This window comes from Chrysemys picta, chromosome 5 (assembly GCF_011386835.1).
Source record: "Chrysemys picta bellii isolate R12L10 chromosome 5, ASM1138683v2, whole genome shotgun sequence".
NCBI lineage: Eukaryota > Metazoa > Chordata > Testudines > Emydidae > Chrysemys > Chrysemys picta.
In genome coordinates this window covers 76,467,564-76,489,803 of record NC_088795.1, presented here as the reverse complement: position 1 = coordinate 76,489,803, position 22,240 = coordinate 76,467,564, and the positions used below count along the sequence as shown (strand labels likewise).

Below are 22,240 nucleotides of genomic sequence, written 5' to 3'. Positions count from 1 at the left end.
GATACCCAGAACATGGGGTTGTATCCCTGACCATCTTGGGTAATAGCCATTGATAGACCTGTCCATGAACTTATCTCATTCTTTTTTGAACCTCACTACAGTTTTGGCCTTCACAACATCCCCTGGCAACAAATTCCACAAATTGACTATGTGTTGTGTGATGAAGTACTTCCTTTTGTTTTAAACCTACTGCCTATTAATTTCAGTGGCCCCTGGTTCTGGTGTTATCATGAAGGAGTGAATAACACTTTCTTATTCACTTGCTCCACACCATTCATGATTTTATGGACTGCTATCATATCCCTTCTTAGTTGTCTCTCTTCCAAACTGAAAGGTTCCAGTCTTTTTAATCTCTCCTCATACTGAGCTGTTCCATACCCTTAATCATTTTTGTTGCCTTTCTGTGTACCTTTTCCAATTCTAATATTATTTTCAGATGGGGTGAACAGAACTGCACACAGGTGTGGGCATACCATGAATTTATATAGTGACATTATGATATTTTCTGTCTTCTTATCTATCCTTTTCCTAATAGTTCTCAACATTGTTAGCTTTTTTTGATTGCTTCTGTACACTGAGTGGATGTTTTCAGACAACTATCCACAATGAATCCAAGATCACTTTCTTGAGTGCTAACAACTAATTTAGACACCATCATTTTGTATGTATTGTTGGGATTATATTTTCCAATGTGCATTACTTTGCATGTATCAACATTGAATTTCATCTGCCATTTTGTTTCCCAGTCACGCAGTTTTGCAAGATCCCTTTGTAACTCTTCACAGTCTGCTTTGGATTAAACTATCTTGAATAATTTTGTATTGTCTGCAAATTTTGCCGCCTCACTGTTTATCCCTCTTTCCAGATCATTTATGAATATGTTGAATAGCACTGGTCCCAGTACAGATCTCTGGAGGACACCACTATTTACCTCTGTCCATTCTGAAAACTGACCATTTATTCTTATCCTTTTTTTCCTGTCTTTTAAAAAGTTTCTGATCCATGAGAGGACCTCTCCTCTTATCCCATGACTGTTTACTTTGGTTTAAGAGCCTTTGGTGAAGGACCTTGTCAAAGGCTTTTGGGAAATCCACTATAGTACACTATATCCACTGGATCACCCTTGTCCACATATTTGTTGACCCCCTCAAAGAATTCTAATGGATTTGAGAGGCATGATTTCCCTTTACAAAGCCGCGTTGACTCTTTCTTCCCCAACAAATTGTATTAATCTATGTGTCTGTTAATTCTGTTCTTTACTGTAGTTTCAACCAATTTGCCTGGTACTGAAGTTAGGCTTACCGGCCTTTAGTTGCTAGGATTGCCTCTGGACACTTCTTTAAAAATTGGTGTCACATTGTCCAGTGATCTGGATATCATCCAGATATCCTCCAGTCATCTGGTACAGAAGCTGATTGAAATGATAAGTTACATATCACTCACTGTTAGTAGTTCTACAGTTTCATACTTGAGTTCCTTCAGAACAGCATCAATTTTATTTCAGGTAACTTTGGGTATGTCAATACTGCAGATATCCGAGGCTGGCCCACATCAGCTGACTTGGGCTCACGCTAAGACATGTTTAATTGCTATGTAAACGTTTGGGCTCAGTCTGGAGCCCGGGGTCTAGGATCCTGCGAGGTCCAGAATGTCTACATTATAGGAGAAGCAAGGTCCCAGCTCCTTTAAGGGCACTCAGGCTTCTCTGCTGCTCCTATAAGGCTGGTGGCATGCATAGCAATTAGAGCTGGTCCCTGCTGCTGTGTCCCTGATGGAGGGAAGAAAGGGGGAGAATACTTCATATCTCTTGTAATGAAGAATAAATAAGATGAACATGTTATAGTTCATTCAGCTACAAAGGGTTTTTCAGTATATATGAAATCTTTGTATCATTTATATTTCTCCTGGTAGTAATTGTACAGGACAGTCTTGCCAACTCCAGTCATTCAAAAATCATGAGTCAGGCCTCCAAAAAAATCATAAGATTTAGAAAAGGGTTCTTTTATTTGACTTCTTGATTTCTGAGCCTTTAGATTGTGCTCATTTCAGGGTTTTCTCTGCTGCCTGGAAGGCTAGAAGGTTCTGTTTTGTTTTATAATGGAAGGTGAGTTTGTCAGCTCCAGGAACTGGGGTTTTAAGTAAAGCAATAAATATTGCAAGACTGACAATAAAATCACGAGAGTTGGCAACATTGAGAGCAATATTTTGCAACTGTGCAGGGAATAAAATATTTCTGATTATGTAATAGTCTTTATTTTGTTTACATATAGAAATTAATTCATGACTAAATCTTGCAACCAATTTATGTAAGCCATATTCATTGCTAAAATTAATACTACTTCTTGTCACAGACACCTAAAAGCATCCATATCAAAATATTTGAAAATTTAGAAATACATTATTGTGCAGGTTAGGATAAAAAATAAATTTTACCTGCTTAAAACTGTTAGACTCTGATAAGGCTATATTATTTTTAAACCACCTGTTTTGTCACCAATATTTTTTTAATGTGGCCATTTCTTTCTGGGATGCAGAAGACAAGTGTTAGTGTATGTGTATGTATTTATATGTACAGAAACAGTAGTTAATGAACACTGCTTACGTTGTCTCTAATATTGCCATCGAAGGGCCACACTGTGTCCATTCCTGCATGCACATGCATGAGGACTTGTAAGGCACCCCTTCTTCTTCTGCACTGGATATCTATACTGTGGGTAGTTGCATCTGGGAAGACAGCAACTTCCAGAGAACCATTGTGTGTGGTTTTCTCCACCATCATTGCGCATGTGGGTAAGAGTGGGCAGGGAATGGATGGAGTGTTAACCAGGTACATTTTCTGCGTGATGTATGGTGGTGGGGTGCATGTTCCACCGGCAACATAGGGGAATCACAAGGCAGAATGTAATTCATAGTCATCATCTCTTTCACAAGCTGCATTTGAGGCAATGGAAAACTTGTGCAAAGCTTGTGGCAGAGTCATGATTGACCCTAAACGAGATTTTTTTAAAAATACCTATGTTCGTATCTCATTTATATTTGAGATGGGAGAAACTAATATTTATCAAATAAAGAACTACAAGATAGGGCTGATCCTACAATAACTTATTACCAAATATAGTGCTTACTACTATGAATAGTTTCATTGGCTTCAATTGAACTATTCATAGTAGTAAACACTATGCTCTATAGCGAGTGTCTGCAGGATTGGTCCCTAACAATGTACAAAATTATAAAAATCAATTTTCAAAAATTCTCTGATTTCATTTTCACCCATTTTTGCACTTTCATCATTTTTTGCTTTCAAGAAATTTTGGGAAAACATGCAAAATTTTCCTTGATCTCATCCTTTTTAATGTTACATGATGCTAGGCAATATGCATATAATTATAAAATCTGTCTGATTTTGTTTGAAAAAGTAAAAATGTTATTTAAAAATCATTCGGTTATCCATAATACAAAATGTGATACATTGCCTTAACCTCCAAATTGTATCGTGCAAGGGTTTACTGCTGCAACCCTTTTCTCACATGAATAATACTTATCTTGAACAACATGTTTAAGTAAGAATTAGTGATGAGAGAAAGGCATTGCAGTATCAGACGTTACAGAACAACATCAGTGTAGACTTTTTTGCAAGAAGATTCTTAAGGGGGAGACTTGATTTTACAAAAGCTTAGCTGTTCAACAAACTAATTTACAGCAAAACTTGTGCAATGCAGAAAGTAATTAATCTTGCATGTTTCTTTAACAGGCTCATGCAAGCAAAGAGCTGGAAGAGCAGTTGCGGTCTGTGTCCAGTGTGGATGAACTCATGACAGTACTTTACCCAGAGTACTGGAAAATGTTCAAATGTCAGTTGAGGAAAGGGGGCTGGCAACACAACAGGGAACACTCCAGCTTCGACACAAGATCAGATGATTCAATAAAATTTGCAGCAGCACATTATAATGCAGAGATCTTGAAAAGTAAGTTCAGGAAATAAAAGATGTACCAAATACTGTAAATCAAAATCTGAAGAAATGTCAATTGTGTCAAAAACACTTTAAAATCTAAGCACTGAAAATAAAAACGGCTAAGGCCTTTGATTTGTATTAATGCATCAGTTAGGATCTTTAAACCAGTGCTTAATTTGTAATTAAAGAGGTGCCAAGGCTCAGCAATTTTTCTTATTTTCATAACTGACGTGGCAAGGCCAGAGGTGCCGGGGCTATGAACTGCCAAGCCTACAGGTGCCGGGGCTCAGCCCTGGCATGCTCTGGCACAAATTAAGCACTGCTTTAGACACTTCCATAATGAAAGAAACTAATTCTTATGGCTATTTTTTTCTGATATACGTTTTGTGAACTCAGTGAGATGCATGAGGTGTACACTGATGCAGAAGGAAGTGTTTGCACCATTTTCAGATGGTACATTACAGCAGATATTTGAAATTAAATCCAGAAGTCCTCAGCTGGAAAGAATCTCTGCTATGCTGGGACTTTGAAGACTTTGCAGGAAGTAAGAAGGCAGTAATAGGTGACTCCCAAAGAATGTCCCCACTGGGGGGAGGGAGAGGGAGGAGAAAATATTTGTCTTTTTCCTCCTGATTTTCTTCAGTTAAGCAATAACCCAGAATAATGGGGAGGCTCATGGCAACGGATCTTCAACCACCTGGAGTAGCCAAGTACTGCACACCTTGGTGTGGTTTATTTTGATTGTGTAAAGTATGTTTATAATATTACAACAGACCAGTTGAAGCATTAATGGACATTAACATAATTCTTTTTTTTAATCATTCTGCCTGAAAATAAATTACTTCATGGTAGGGCTGTCAAACAATTAAAAAAATTAATCACGCTGTGAAGCAATAATAGAATACCATTTATTTAAATATTTTTGGATGTTTTCTATATTTTCAAATATGTTGATATCAATTACAACACAGAGTACAAAATGCATAGTGGTCACTTTATATTTAATTTTGATTACAAGTATTTGCACTGTAAAAAAACAAAAGAAATAGTATTTTTCAATTCACCTAATACAAGTACTGTAGTGCAATCTCTTTATCATGAAAGTTGAACTTACAAATGCAGAATTATGTACAAAATAAACTGCATTCAAAAATAAAACAATGTAAAATTTTGGAGCCTGCAAGTCCACTCAGTCCTACTTCTTGTTCAGCCAATCGCTCAGACAAACAAGTTTGTTTACATTTGTAGGAGGTAATGCTGCCTGCATCTTGATTACAATGTTACCTGAAAGTGAGAACAGGCATTTGCATGGCACTTTTGTAGCATGGCACTTCTGCAAGGTATTTTACGTGCCAGATATGCTAAACATTCATATGCCCTTTCATGCTTCAGCCATCATTCCAGAGGACATGCTTCCATGCCGATGATGCTCATTAAAAAAAATGTGTAAATTAAATTTGTGACTGAACTCATTGGGGGGAGAATTGTACATCCCCTGCTCTGTTTTACCTGCATTCTTCCATATATTTCATGTTATAGCAGTTTTGGATGATGACCCAGCACGTTGTTCATTTTAAGAACACTTTCACTGCAGATTTGACAAAACGCAAAAAAGGTACCAATGTGAGATTTCTAAGGATAGCTTCAGCACTCGACCCAATGTTTAAGAATCTAAAGTGCCTTCCAAAATCTGAGAGGGACGAGGTGTGGAGCATGTTTTTAGAAGTCTTAAAAGCAACACTCTGATGCAGAAACTACGGAACCTGAAACACCAAAAAAGAAAATCTGCAAGTGGCATCTGACTCAGATGATGAAATGAACATGCATCGGTCCACTCTGCTTTGGATTGTTATCGAGCAGAACCAGTCATCAGCATGGACGCATGTCCCCTGGAATGGTGGTTGAAGCATGAAGGGACATATGAATCTTTAGCGCATCTGGCATGTAAATATCTTGCAACGCCAACTACAACAGTGCCACAAGAACGCCTGTTCTCACTTTCAGGTGACATTGTAAATAAGAAGCGGGCAGCATTATCTCCTACAAATGTAAACAAACTTGTTTGTCTGAGCGATTGGCTGAACAAGAAGTAGGACTGAGTGGACTTGCAGGCTCTACAATTTTATTTTATTTTTGAGTGCAGTTATATAACAAAAAATGTACATTTGTAAGTTGCACTTGTATGAGGTGAATTGAAAAATACTATTTATTTTTTGTCATTTTTACAGTGCAAATATTTATAATCAAAAATAATATACACTTTGATTTCAGTTACAACATAGAATACAACATAGATGAAAATGTAGAAAAACATCCAAAATATTTAATAAATTTCAGTTGGTATTCTATTGTTTAAAATTGTGATTAATTGCAATTAATTTTTTTTACTTAATCACATGAGTTAACTGCGATTAATCGACAGCCCTACTTTATAGATTTTTTTTTTGGTGGGAAGATGTAGAACTTATAAGAGGAAGAGTAAAATTTACAATAGAGTAGGTGGGTTTGAATTAAATTGTTATAGGAGGAATTGATTAGATAACAGGTGTAATGTTAGTTCTTCTTTGAGCCAGAAAGCAACCTAACAGAAGTTGGCTCCAAGACAGAGGAATGGGGCTGTGGTGAGGCAAGTTGCATCACTTTTTAGTAATGAGGTCTGAGCTGTGCACAATTGTAATTTGGCAGAAATGCCCAGCCAGAAAATACAATCACTGTCTAAGGGCCTAGCCTAATTAGAATTTAAGTTTAATGAAGAAGGTATATAATATTGCCCGGTAACTTGTTTTTTTGTTTTTTGTTTTTTGCATCAGAAAAGCATAGATAGAGCACTCTGTAGTTAGCAAAAGTAAATGAACATCCAATTACCTTAATACCATCTTAATAGTACAAGACCCAAATCAAACATACTTTTTAACATATGGTATGGTCCAAATCCTGAAGTGTTGGTTACCCAGGCCAGATGATTCTCCTCTGCAGATATTGCCACATAGGGATAGGAAACTCTACATGGAAATCTCTCTGAAATCTTTGGATATCCTGAGAGCTGCCTAGACTTTGGAGATGTTTACTAGGATCCCAGTGGTTCCACTACAGCTCTGTCCCCACTGCGGCTCTGCTCCCTGGCAGCACTGCCATGGGATTCAGGAAAGTTACTGCAGAGAGAATTCAGTTTCTCTAAAGAAATGTGTATTTAATTGACTCAAGAATCTAAATATACGAAGTCACATGCTAGTCTGATTCCAAACATAAGCAAGTTGCTGTTAATCTATGGTGGGATGTTGTTCTTATTTTAACTAGCTGCATTATAACGTATGAACTTCCCTATAACTTGGCAGGTATTGATAATGAATGGAGGAAAACTCAGTGCATGCCACGTGAGGTGTGTGTAGATGTGGGGAAAGAGTTTGGAGCAACAACAAACACCTTCTTTAAACCCCCATGTGTATCCATCTACAGATGTGGAGGTTGCTGCAATAGTGAGGGGCTGCAATGTATGAATATCAGCACAAGTTACATCAGCAAAACGGTAGGTTCTTATTCCAGTTATATTCTGAGTTGTCCTTACATTTCAAGTAAATGGATAATTATGCATTTTAATGTATTGCTACATGGAAAAACATATCCCAGAATCTAATTTTATTTCAATTTATTATTCATTTGAACACACATTGTTTCCAGAACTGTTACCTTTATAAACCGTGCAGCTAACAATAATTAATGACATAAGGAGTGGGGGAGAAACTATGTTAAAAGAAATTTAGGTTGCAAAGTCAAGCACTTGAAAGTTATGAAATGCCAGATTTGCGATTGCCTATGCAACCTTAATCCTACCCCCAGAGTGTCCCACTATGCACTGTATGAGATAGGAGTGCTGTAGAAAAAATAGAAGAACAGGAGGACTTGTGGCACCTTAGAGACTAACAAATTTATCAGAGCATAAGCTTTCGTGGACTACAGCCCACTTCTTCTGAAGAAGTGGGCTGTAGTCCACGAAAGCTTATGCTCTAAGTGGGCTGTAGTCCACGAAAGCTTATGCTCTAATAAATTTGTTAGTCTCTAAGGTGCCACAAGTACTCCTGTTCTTTTTGCGGATACAGACTAACACGGCTGCTACTCTGAAACCTGTAGAAAAAATAGTATGTGATCATCTCAGTACAGACTGTTTCATACTGTACATGCAAGAGGGCAGAATTGAGATTGCATGGACACAATTTTCAAGTGCTTGACTTTCCAACTGAAATGACATTTAACATAGTTGGGTTTTTACTGTAATTTCTAGGGTTTTTTAAAGGAAAAAAAGCTAAAATTAAATACTATTATGTGCAACTATAACAATTACACATTCTGTCATTGAGCACCATAGTTAAGCAGCCTCCCAAATAGCCATTCACTATTGTCATCTTCTCAGATCAGCTGTCTGTGTTTTTCCTTTGGTAGTCTCTATTTTTTCCTCTCTCTCTCTTCTTGCTGGATACTCTAAATGAGGATGATCTAATTTTAGTGTTAATTTAATCTCCTTTATCACCTAGTTCCCTTTTAGTGAAATACTGCTCAATTGGAGCCCAACACAGCAGAAGCAGCTGTGCAGTGGCAGCTGTTGCGAGTAGGATTCCTTACCATGAAACTGCTTCGTGTACCACCCAGCTAAGGAAAGGATTAGAGAAGGGGAGAGAAGAGTCAGTGAAGGAAAGATAAATGTTCATAATCTTATCCAGTCATGAAAGCCTTTTTTCAAACATACTCATCTGTAATTGTGCATTCTACCAAGGATTTCCAGTGCAGAATGTGAGCTACTCTAGCGTTCTAGACAGCCACACAGGGATGGTACAAGTCAAACAGTTTAAAAAAAGAAAACAACTGTTTTCTCAAAGCCACAGTTCTTCTAGCTGGTTGAGAGATGCAAATGATATATCTTCACATTGCTATAACATCAGAAACATGTGCGATAAGAGATCGCCTAATGCAGATGTAGTCATAGCATATACACCTCTATCCCGATATAATGCTGTCCTCGGGAGCCAAAAAATCTTACCGCGTTATAGGTGAAACCACATTATATCGAACTTGCTTTGATCCACCGGAGTACACAGCCCCGCCCCCCTGGAGCGCTGCTTTACCGCATTATATCCGAATTTGTGTTATATTGGGTCGTGTTATATTGGGGTAGAGGTGTAGCTCAGATTTCCAGATTCAGGGCCAGATTCTCAGCTGCAGTACATAGGCACCAGTCCATTGATGTCAGTGGAGCAACATCAGTTTATGACATAATTTATATTTCTGATACTGGTAGTGACCTCATTTTTCAAGATCTTAAGAAAGTAGCCTTTTAAGAGGTGATAAATGTCTTTGGAGGGACCTGACATGAACAGTTAAGAAAATATCAGAACTAAAGACAGAAGGCTCATGGGGGGTGGGCTCACCAGAACTAAACAAAGCCTTGCTTAGACAAAAAAAGGTAGCACTATGTGGTGGTGGGTGGGGTTGGTTTCTTGTGGGGAGGGGGGGAATATTTATTTTATTTTATTTATTTATTTTGGTTACCTATTCCACAAAGCCAAGGAACTTCATCATTTAGGTTCCTGTCCTCCTCCTATTGAATGAAGTCATTGGCAAAATTCCTTAGAAATGGTACTGTGACTTCCAGGACCCACGAGTTTCAGAAGACTTCCTTTTAAAGGGAGAGACCTTAGCACAGCCTTATTTTTTTTTTTAATTTTTGCTCACCTGAAAATGATCATATTGAAGCTATGCAACAGTGGTTCAACATTGTTATATTGCAATGAAATGAGTAAAGAGCACATCAGACAAAAGGGTATGGGGTTTAATTTCAAAGGACCACACTGTAAAATTTCAGATGTCAGTCACATTTTTTTCACTCCTTTTTCTCTTATATTTCCCAAATGAAATAAGAAAAATTGTTCTATTCGCTATACATTGTTTGATTTCCATAAAAGCCATCACACCAGTTGCCATAGTAGATCCCCACTGGTATTCCCGAAGATAAACTACCATTGCCACTCAGGAAAAGCATGAGAAAATATATTAGTCTTACAGACCAATGCGAAATGAATTCCAGTGTTTAGGGCCAATAACTGGACACTGGAGACTAAAAGACAGCTAAAGATACACGTATGCTTTCCTGATATCACTTTTCCCACAAAAGTAATTGATGTAGTTGGCACAGGGAACTTATACAAATGGGAGGGGAGATGGTGCACAAGACAATTTTTTTATTCAGATGTGGTCCACAACATGAAAATGTGTGAGAACCTCTGGACTAGGTAACTTAATGCAGCAGACCTTTTCCTTCTCTAATTTCTGTCATTCAGTAACATCTTAAGTTTTTTGGTGGTGGCTTGTCCAGTGAAAAAACTGACTTTTTATTAATTTACACATTTTATAAAGTATTTATTTCCATAGCATCTCGGTGATGCAACAGCAATTCAATTGCTGTACTCCCTAGACTGAGATAGCAGAATCTGGTGGAAAAGCAACCAGTCCCCAGTTCTACACTGCCTACATCTCAGCCACAATGTCCACAAAGGCACTTCTTCAAGGAAGGTTGAGACCATGCCTTACTGACATCTTTCCCCATTTTGTACCTTTGCTGGTAAGACCCACATTTCTTGCTTTCTCTCTGATCATTGAAGTGGAAGTGAGCATAAAGTTCTAAATCGTTTAGTTTCATGACTACAGTAATAATCTCTCAAGGGAAAACATTTCTCAAAATAGTTTGAAATATGTTTTAGAAGAACTATTCTCACAGGAAACATGCTACCAGCTTGAAATTGCTTGCAATATCTGAGACTTACATTATGTTCATATGCACAGTTTGGAGATGTATGCATCAGAAGAATGCTTGAGTCATTTATGAACTATGGGCCTGTTTTTCCCATGTATTTTTTTCTGTTTAGTCTGACAAAAATAATGACTTAGTAAGTAATGTTAATATTCGCTGTTGTATCAATACAAAGTCAATAAGTTTTGACATTCTGATAATGTTAGTTTACAGTGTAAGATGATTTAAATCGCAGAAGGTGCCATAATGAAAGCTAATATATTAACAGAAGTTAAATGCATCATTTGACTTGATTTTTTTCACTGTTATCAGTTTATATATTACCACACAAAATTCAATGTAATTTTATCAAAAGAGAGGGATGTGACCTAAAGGCAATTTAGGTAATCATAAAAGGAAGAACTATATTTCAGCAGCTATCAAATTACAATTTATTTTCCTCATTTGTAGTATAGAAAGGTGGTTGTTTTTTTTTCTTTTTTTGAACCAAACAAACTTTTGTCCTCTTGCTGGAAAGCTTTCTAGCCAAATTCTACTCTCAGTTACACTGGAATACTTGGCCTGTACTTTATCCTATAGTGTCAATTTAGGAAGTATACAGATCACAAGTCATGGAAACCAAGAGTCAATTACTTGGCAGGAAAGCTGCCAAAATAAACCACAGTCCATCAGAAAAACATAGTACCGTTAATACAAATTGGGATGTGGGGAGGCGAATTACATAAATACGGTGCTTCATACAAGAGGGAAAGGATAAATTTACACAAAGCATTGCCTTAAGGTGCAGTCCTCAATTGTGATTGTATCAGAAATTACTGGTCAATGTTAATTTGTACGTACCAGAAAAAATGGCATTATCTCAAGGTAGTCTGTATATAAAGAATTGACCAGACAGTGACTCAGAAATACAAGATTTAAATAAAGCTGGATGTGTGAAAAATACATTAATCGTTGCTTCTATTTGGATTTTGATAGCTTTTCTGGAGATGCAGTTGGGGATTCTTTTTATTAATGTACTTTACCCTGCCCTACCTCGGCTGCACCTTCTTAAGAGGTGCAGGTACAGAATCGACTCCCTTGTTTTCAATGATTTCAAAAATTATACAAATAGAGGTAAAACCTGTGTTCCTTGAAAAGCATTTGAAGAGCATTTCTGTTACAATCATAAAAATGGTTATACAGACTCTCTGATCATAGTCTTACCCTGGTTCTCATCCAAAAGTTCTTTAATGTAATTTCAGACCTGCAAGAGTTAAGTATTATTAAAAATAGTGTGTCATTTGGTGACTCTGGACATGTGTGTGTTGTAGCTTGATGATGTACTTTTCACAGCTATCCACACACTTTATAAAAGAGACCAGTGTCGTCATCCCAGTTTAACAGATGGGAAAACTGAGGCACAGAGCGGTGATGTGACTTGTCCAAGGTCATCAGGGGTATGTCTACACTGTAGCTGGGAGTGATCCTCCCAGCTTGGATAGATCGACTCACACTAGCAGGGCTTGATCTATTGTTAGCAGGGCTCAAGTGATCATGCTAAAAATAGCAGTGTGGACATTGCAGTTTAGGCTGGAGCTTGGGCTCTGAAGCCCACCTGATTCCCAAGATTAGAGAGCTCAAGCTACAACATCACACTGCTAATTTTAGCATGCTAGCGTGTGTATAGGATGGGAGGCCTGTGTCTGCTGCAGTGTAGACATACTCTAGCAGGCAAATAGCAGAGCTGGGAATAGAAATTAGGTCTCCTGAATCCCCAGTTCAGCGTTCTATCCACTAAGCCATACTATCTTGAATGATTGATAAGATGGTGGTTTAAAAAGAGAAAAGTGTTTCAATTTATTTATATCAGATAGCTACAGGATAATGGACAGGATTTGAGAATTCTGGAGTGTAAAACTTTAGAGTATATAGTAAAGTTTTTACTTTCGTGTAAATTTATACTTTGGATAAGTTTCTTCAGAGTCTTTTTGAACTTCTTTGACCTTTTAAATTAAATTGAACCATCCTTTTTAGGAAATGTTGGGCAATATTCTTATATTTGTATCTTTTAAAGTTATAGGCCAAATTATGGCTTCTCCAGTGCAAATGTGCAGGAAAGGAGAAGATGCAAGAATCCTCTTTCCAACTGTAAAACACACAGAGGAATCTGCCATAAATTTGACTGCTTGCACTCTAGGAGTGCAAGGGTTAGGTGAAGGCAAGCCAGTGCTGCCAGCGCTGGCTGTGAGGATTGCATTTGGGTTATGGCACAGAATACACGTTACTGATTATGCTTGAGGTAAATATACTTGCTATTTAAATTAGAGCTATCTCCAAATTCTTTGAAAGAAATCTCTTATTTGTTTATCTAGCTGTTATGCTTTGGAAGTATAGTGTAGTTTGACATATTCAACTATTCTGTTTACCCTCTTTACATATGTAAATAAGATAACAGAAGTTAAAGATGGAAGAGACTATCAAATCTATCCACTGCCATTGCAGGATATAGCAGATGTATCAAATATTAAACTTATTCTTCACTTGATCTCAATCAAAAAGACCAGTGTCTAGAGAACACCTACAATTCACAGGAGGTGATTTCAATCAGTTGAATATACGCTGCTATGATAATATATTCTTTAATTGTAGGCTATAAAATAAGCATATGAGAATATAATATAATGAAAGACAAACATTGAAAATTAAGCCAGATATTTTTAATCCAACTGTACATAAAGTACCAGCCTATCAAAAATACCAGAATAAATAATATGTTGAACCATCTATTAACTTTAAAGTGCTTTTATACATATGCTTTGATCCCAGATATTAAATATTACAAAAATAGAGAAATATGGAAAATGGATAATATTATGAAATAGAGGATCCATTCTGTGATATCCGCTTTTTTTTTATTAGCAATGATGTGGGTAGTATTTCAAAAGTGAGAGAACTCACATTCCAAGGCTTCCTGAAGCATGTCATAGGGCAAACCTCTCAAAACTGAAATGGTTCCTTTATAAATTTACATAAAATGTCTAACAGCGCCTCATAGCAACCCTGGGTGGCTTTTTATGAGCTTTGACATGAGTGCAGTTCAGTCCTTTCTGCTGCATGTAGTTCCAGTGATATAAGACAGCTAAGACAGAAGACCCAGCAATTTAATTGAGAGAAAAGTTAGGTAGCAGCTTAGTCCAGCGTTCCAGTTACCTATTTCTTGACTCAGATATACTTAATAAACAGAAACAAAGGAAGCCAGATCAAAAAACAAAAACCCAGCAAATAAACAAAGCAGAAACAAACCCAATTCGTACTTTCCTCTTTGTCTTCTCCTCTAGATTTTCATACAGGATATATCAACTTACTGTATATGTGAACATTCCTCTACAAAGAAAGAGGAGTCTCCCTCCTGTTTGAGGGCATAAGTTCTAGGCTTGAATAGATTGGGACTGGTAAATATTTCCCCATGAAGCTTTGTACAATCAAGAACTTTGGGGGGGGGGGCGCGCAAGCATGTGCAATGTGCATGTGTTGGTGTGTGAAAGAAGGGGTTCACATTCAGGTATGTCCCATGCTGACAAGGAGATGGTAAGGAGAGCCTGTGGACCCAGATGGCCCCACCACATACACCTACAGAAAATGTGAGGCACGGCAAGGGGAGCTAAAAGGAGGAGAACTTAATGCAGTTCAGGGCCAACCAGGAAGGAGAACAGCGGCAGCTTCTCTTGATGGGAGAGGAGCCTGATTGCAACCCAGAGCATGAGCTAGCTTGCCAGCAGGGTAAGCCCCTGCCAGAAGGGACAGCCAGGCCCAGGGGGAACAGCTGAAAATATAGAGTTTTGAGACAAGCCCTGAACAGAAGGAAGGGGTCCCACCAAAAAAGCTTGTTGGATTCAGCGTGTTTGGAGTTGTGGTTTTTTTGGTTCCTGGTTTCCTTTGGATCTTAACATGCTGTAAAGGGTAGGACTGAAGTGTTCTTTAGCCACTACCTCGGACCTCCCACAGACAGCAACATACAGACAGAGACCTGTACCTAGGGGCGGCAACTCTGGCACAGCCAGATATAGATCTTTGTTCTTTATCTGGTAGAATCCTGGATTAAATGAATCAATGATCTGCTCTGGTGTGACAGTCCCTATGTTTCACTTTTTTGTTTGTTTATTTATATGTTTTAAAATATTTGGCTAGGTTTTTGTTGATTTTTGTACGCTTCCACCAGTTCATTTGGCAATAATGATTGTAAAAACGCGAGACAATGAGGGTTTACTATAAACTACATTTGTACAGATCTTAGTTGTAAATTCCTTTAAATATAGCTATAAATATTCATCATTTGTCTGGCACTTTTGAAAGCTTTCCATAATGATAATGAAATAATTTATCAGTGACTAATTCAGCTGATTTCCTAGAAATCTTAATATTGTCAGCCAGATAACATTTTGTACACAGCTTTGTTTTCCATTTAAAAAATTAAGAGTCCTGGTGCTGAAACATGAGGATTTTATTTTTAAAAGGTGAAAAATTAAGTGTTATGACACACTATACGTGTTATCTTACACTCATATTTGATTTGTAGTGGTGTGCAGTAGGTATCTGGATTGAAAAAAACAATTTTGATAAGGGGTTATCAGCCAGTCTGTTTGCTTCCACCAAAAAATAATTAACATATTATAAATTACAAAGACAAATGTGTATGGTTACTCATGAAAAGCTAGTTTATAGAAATCTTCTTAGAAATATTTAGACAATAAAGTTCAACAAAGTGCACATTATAATAATGTGTCTGTAAACAAAGCCTTCTTTTCAAAGTAAAACCTCATGCACTTAGCATACCAAGAAAGTCAGCTATCTGATAATGAATGCTTCAAAGTACTATATCTAGCTGCTATTATTAACCATTTTATCTAAATGCTTTGAGAAGTAAAATATAAAAATAACACTTACTGTCCAAAGTATGCAAGATAGGAATATGCAACCAGAAGAACAAATATGATTTTGGTGGTGAAACACATTTATTAGTATTTATTAGTAGTTTTACACAACAGCAAGTTACATTTTATTCTAATTAAACCAAATTTGTTTATTGTACATGATCTCTAGCTGGGAGCAGAAAAAAATGCTTGTCTCTATTAGCATCTGGACTGGAAAATGAGCAAACTTCTACTTAAATATACACTGAAAAGAGATAATAAATTTGAAAATAATGGTCAATCATGGAGACTTTTATTAGGAACTTTAAAGAAAAAAATATATCCTTCTAGTTTACAGATGGAACTAAACTCTGAACTCGCTTATACTATGCAACTCCCCCAACTGCAAAGGAATTGAGGCAAAATTTGGACTATATTTTCAATGTTATAAGCAGGGTTTGGATTTTACTCAAATCAGAGACCTTGCTATTTTTTTTCATTCTCCGGGATTCTCATAAGGCATCAGGGCTGAGGAAATTATTTCATTTATGATAAAGTTGTACATGAATTTCATTAAGATACAGTATATGTGGTGCTGGTAGCAATTCCTGTTATAACTTTGCCAAGATTAGGACAAGGAGCTTGTGGGTGAGGACTGGGACTGAAGGCTGGTTACGGGGAGGGAAACTGGGACTGACTGGGCAAGTAGACTGGGCCTAGGGGTGACCTGACAGCAACTGTGAAAAATCGGGACGGGGTTGGGGGCAATAGGAGCCTATATAAGAAAAAGATCCAAAAATCAGGACTGTCCTTATGAAATCGGGACATCTGGTCACTCTAACTGGGCCTGAGAGCTGGGGAGGAATACAATATAGACTGTGAATCTGTAGGAGTGGGGAGACCGGGACTGGCTGGTCAGGGAGGGGAGACAGATTTGATGAGGAATCATAGTGAGGGGGACAAAACCTGGGACTGGCTGGGCAAAGAGACTGGGTTCAGGGGATGTGACAGAAGAGTTTGCCCACTAGATTATATTCCCATCCAGACCCTGGAATGGAGCCCTAAGGGAAGGTTTCTTTTCTCTCTTCCCTGCAGAATCCAACAGTATTAAATTTGTTCTTGATGTCGGGGTGGAGGGTGGATTTGGCCTTATGTGAATAAAATGAAAGTAACCTTTAGCTAAACAAGACAGTTCAGACAGTCAATCAGCTGCCTGACCTCTGGGCAGTCCCAGAGGTAATTTCATGTCCATGAGATAGCCAGCAGTGGTGCCAGAAAAGAAGCCAGCCAACGAGCTAGCCATAAATATGTGCTGCATTTTTGCTTGGAAAATCCATACTAGAGATTGATAGCTGGCTATTACACTGCCAAACATGCCCCAGAGTGGCCACAGATGTTGGGTTCATTACTGGATCAGATGGAGTGCAAGGACTAACAGGAAATGAATTAAAGATGCAAACAAAAGAGAGGAGACATTACTAAGAGTCAAACCTTGTTTAATTTCATTGATTCATAGAGAGAACAATGTGAGACCAAATCCTGCGTCCACTTCAGCTCCATTTACTTCATTGGTATTGCTCTTCCATAGCTGAGAGCAGAGTTTGGACTTTGATCTATTTTAAATTTTCAGAAATTAATACACAAAATAATTCCTTGATTAAACACACAATTTCCAGTACAGGTTGAACGTCTCTAATCCGGCACTCCCTAGTCCGGCCACATCCGTGGTCCAGCACAGGCACCAACTCCGTGGGTGCTCCAGGGCTAGAGCACCCACAGAGAAAAATTAGTGGGCGGGGAGCATCCACCAGCGCTAAACTCCCCTGTATGCCCTCCTCCCCCCGCGCCTCTCGTGTGCTGGCAACCCCACTCTTACTATCTCCTCCTCCTCCCTCCGAGCACTTCCAGAGTGCCGCAAACAGCTGATTCACGGCGTTCAAGCTCTGGGAGGAAGGGTGAGGACAGGGGGCCGGTGGCTGGGATCCAGGGTAGCAGTGGGGCCCCAGGGTGGGGGGCCACGCTGGCTGCAAAGCCTGGGGGTGCTGCAACACACACACACACACCCGCACCTCTACTTCCTGGGCCTATGGAGACCCACTGGCACTCTGCAGTGACCTCCCGTAGTTCAGCAAATTCTCTGGTTTGGCACCAGTCAGGTCCCAAGGGTGCCGGACTAGAGAGGTTCAACCTGTAGTAATATTTCCTGTAGTAGTAGGTTATGCTTCAGGAATTTGATTATAATGAAGTGGTTGAATGACACGCTTCTAGAAAAAGAAATAAGTATAAATATGAACTCTTCCTGTATGATTCAGAGCTCTTAGTAGTCTATTCTGACAGAGAAAAACAAAATATCTTCAGTAAGGCAGATGACAGTATCACTTCCAGTCAGGAGAATTGGTATTTTGTGTTTGGTTTTTTTTACAGCCTGTGGCATTTAATAAAAACGAGGAATAGAAATTTAATAACTAATATAATATAGTCTGTGCCATAGATTAGTATACTGTGTTATTTTGACTTTGCCTATGCATAGCATCTGCTTGTGAGTAATATGAAATACTCCACGAAATTCTGTATAGTTAATAGCAGTATACGTTCGAGATAGTTCACAGAAGTCAAAGGAGTTAGTCTAATTTTATGCTGGTGTAACTGAGGCCTTGTTTACATGATAAAATGGAACTAGTAATGACAACAGTTAACAACATTTGCTGCTGAACTGGTGCTAAATATGGTTTAAATGTAAATGTAGACAAGGACAAACTGTATTCATCTCCATTTCAGCTAAATGTTGTTAAACCCTACTTTTAGATGTTTGCTGAGATATGTTTTTTTCCAGAGTGTTTACGCTGTTCCAGCAGCATAAATAGGGCAGAAGCAGCTCCTGGGGAATAATTGAGGCAGAGAGGGCTTCTTCAGGTGGCTTAGTGCTGCAAGAATAGTCCTATACTGCTCTCCCTCACAATCCTGAGTGTAGTCTGGTTACCCAGGGTTTTCAGAACCTTTGCTTCTGAAAGCCTGTTTTTAAATTAACAATTTTGTGGTGTTTGTTTTATTAATTTAGGGTGGCTGAATGCACATAATATGGTTGCAATTAGCTTGATTACATTCTGGGGTATACACACCCCTTAAAACCAGAGCAACAGTCTAATTTACATCATGGGTAGAAATGGCAGCCAGATGGCCTAAAAATACAGGAGGTACAAAAACGTGTTGAACCCACTTTTGTCTCTCATCCCTGTTCCTGCATGAATCACAGCTTGGCTGCAGCCGAGAATTGGTCTCAGATATTCGATATCCGATATTAAATAGTGTTCAGATAATAGATTTTGCCAGTTCTACCTATAGTACTATTTCATTTAGGGCTTGGGGGGTAGTGTGCATGTTCATAAATGAGAATAGGGAAAACAGAAAAATGTCTGTGTGATTGTAATATAAAATGAAGTAAACCTCCTTTGTCTTATTCCAAAAGTTCACATGTGTATAGGAGAGTCAATATGATAAGCCTGTTTTCACATCTGTAAATCCTTTTATGTCGTCCTTATTTTCAACCTGGCCTCTGTTTTTGTGTGCACAACTTGGTATACACAAGTGATAAAATTTGCATAAAACCCACTGGGTTTCGTGTGTGAATTATATCACAGACACAAAGAGGAGCTAGTACTTGTATATGTGAGTGTGTGTGTGCACGCGTGCGCATAGGTCTTCTCGTGTGGCTCTGTGTGCACAAATAAAAGCCACTTTTGAAAATTTGTTCCTTTGTGTCTATTAAACTAAAGCAAGCAAACTGTAATGAAAACCAAACATGAACAATCTTCCAACTAATTTGCACATGTAGTGTATTGTAGCAAAAACAAATACCAGGGTCTGCGGTTGGTGAATGTCTTTTAGACAAATAAATAGGCACTTAGAACGATAGCCATATAAAAATGAGATTAGTTAAAAAACCTACAAGTCTGCTTTATTTGTGTACTTACAATTACTTTTTACATGCTTTTTTTGGATGTGACATACTGGTAAGAATGTGTGTAGTCATGAATTTGACAGTACTGCTATAATAGGCAGGATAAGGAAGGGGCCAGCAGTGGATCGTAAGGCAAGGGGGATTATAAATCTAATAAAAAGTTGATAAGAAGCCTCCTTTTAGGGGTCTGTGTTGAACTCTTAGTGAAGACCCAGGAGGTCTCTCTGGTGATGTCTGTCTCTCTCAAGCATAGTTATCAGTTTAGAATTCATTTTAATAGCACAAATCTTTAAACTAAAAGTGGACTTGTCCTTTGACTTGACCTATTCTGCTAATCCCTGTGCGAACCAAATCTTAGAGTTATTTTTTCCAACTGAAGCAAGAGTCTAAATGTTAATAGTTTGGCTAGTTTGCACTGAATTAGATTACATCATTCTTCCCATGGCAGCTCCCTAGATAGATGTCCATTTCATCAGGTTGGACGATCAGTGAATCTGATTTCTGATTATTTATTTTTAATCCACAACAGTAGACAAATCTATTTACAATCTTTAGAAACTCTGTTGCAAATGATCACTTAAAAATATTCACGGTAATTTAATACTCCTAAAAGTTGTTGGACTCACAGGACTGTAGAATAAAAGTCCTCTGTTTGTTAACAGAAAAGGTGCAGCACAGGCAGCGGTAATTCAGACTTCTCTAATAGAAAAAAAGAATCCTTTTGCCCATTCAGTCCTTGGTTTCTGATAAGACTACCAACAAAAGGACCCATTACCGCCCAATACCTTTAAAGGGACACTGTCATCAAAATTGGGACAAAATTCACATTGTAAAAACTAACTTCTATAAAACCTGAGATCACTAGTACTAGTTATACAATTTTTTAAATCATTAACCAACATCACCTTGAAGTGTTTGAAACCTAAACACTGCAGCACTAACAACCTGAAAGTGAAATTGAATATACATAAAGGTTAACTGACATTACTGCATTTCACTAGCCAATCTAAGAGAAATGTGGGAAGTAAATAAAGAACAGAAATAAGAAGTAAATTGAATTTTTAAAATTCTTAACTTTAAGGGTTGCATTGTTACTATAATTAATGACTGTGTTTGTTTATAACAGATGTTTGATGTCTAATAAATGGTAAAAATCTGACCTTTGCTTTTCTTATTAATTTAATAAAACAGTGCATTTCTAGACTTACCGTAGACTGCTTCTTTATAACATTAGTGAAGATAAAGCATAGGTTGTTTTATTTACCGCAACTTTACTCCCATTTTACATTGGTGCTACTCCAAAGTACGTAACAATCCAATGGTGTTACACCAGCATAAAATATAAAAGCCGTGGAATCAAGCCCACTTAATTTAGGAGCAGAACCAGACCATGGGCCTTTCTTGTGCTTGGAACTATTTGATAAATTTTCCCTATTCTGCATATGTCTTAAGTGTTTTGAAACTTTAAAATAAAACCTGTAAATGTTAAGTGGTAACTACATTTCACATTGCTTGTATGTTAGGAGTATAAAACAGTTTAACATAAAAGATCATAGGGTTAGCAAGTGTATTCCATCTCAGCGCTAATTCATTGTTACGTTGCACAATCCCATCAGTGGAAACTATTGGAGTTTAAAAACTAAGGACCGAATTTTAATAGATATTTAGGTTCCTTAAGGTACAGATAGTCCCCAACTGGGATTTGCAAAAGCACCTAACTTCCATCAAAATCAATGGGAATTAGGCACTTAGATGGGATTTTAAATCGCAATAAGTGCCTAATCTGCACATCAGATGCCTAAACATCTTTACATATTTGGCCTGAATATACTTGTGATAACTTGTCAGGAGATTTCCATGAACTGAGTCTCACAGCAAGAATCTTTATTGTTAAAATGACTTCTCCTGATTTTATTCTGCATCCAGAGGAAAAGTCTTGGATTAAGTAATTTAAATGATTTCCCCTTCTTTCCTGTTGTTCATCCCAACCTCACCCATTCCACCTTGTATCATTTTTAAGAGTCTTGCTCAATATTGTTGCTTGTTTTACAGAAAAACAGAAATGTTTTGTGCCCAAGTGGGACATCAAATATTATTGTCCAACATTACTGTAATCACAATAACAAATATTAAGAACACCGATGGGACTTTAAAGGTTACCATAAAACTGATGCAAAGTGAACAGCACTACCAAAAAAAATCATGCTGCAGAACACAATAAAGATGTTCCCTTCACACAGAAGTGTTTTGACTGAAATCCAGTATTACTGTTTTACACATCTTTGTAATTGCTTAGCCAATATTCCACCTTGTAAAAGTGCCACTTTTTAAACTATTCTTAATACATGACCTTTTGATGAGGATAGTACCTTGCAAATATTAACTTTTGGGTTTAAAACTATCAGCAAGTCTGCAAGTCATTTTCCCTGGAACAATGTGTTCTTTATGTACTTTCTGCTTTTTAACTTTCTCTTTACCTCCCAAATACTCTAGTGTGCAAATGGTAGAGACACGTGAAAGACTTTGTAATGCAGGAAAAAATGCTATTTTAATGGAAGGTATAAATACCTAATTCTTATACTCATCAGGTGCATAATGATAATTTACTAAGTCATTAATACTGAACAGTGATGTAGAACAA

At 37.7% G+C, this 22,240-nt stretch overlaps 1 protein-coding gene across 4 annotated transcripts in view; it reads left to right on the top strand.

Annotated features, from left to right (window-relative positions):
• Positions 1-22,240, top strand: part of VEGFC (vascular endothelial growth factor C) — a 143,072-nt gene that overhangs the window by 101,507 nt on the left and 19,325 nt on the right. For all 4 annotated transcript variants that reach the window (XM_042842087.2, XM_005304171.4, XM_024101115.3 and 1 more), the window contains exons 2-3: positions 3,752-3,965; positions 7,289-7,479. In XM_042842087.2, coding sequence (XP_042698021.2) covers positions 3,812-3,965; positions 7,289-7,479 — 345 coding nt within the window. In that variant the 5' untranslated portion in view covers positions 3,752-3,811. The remainder of the gene's footprint in view (positions 1-3,751; positions 3,966-7,288; positions 7,480-22,240) is intronic.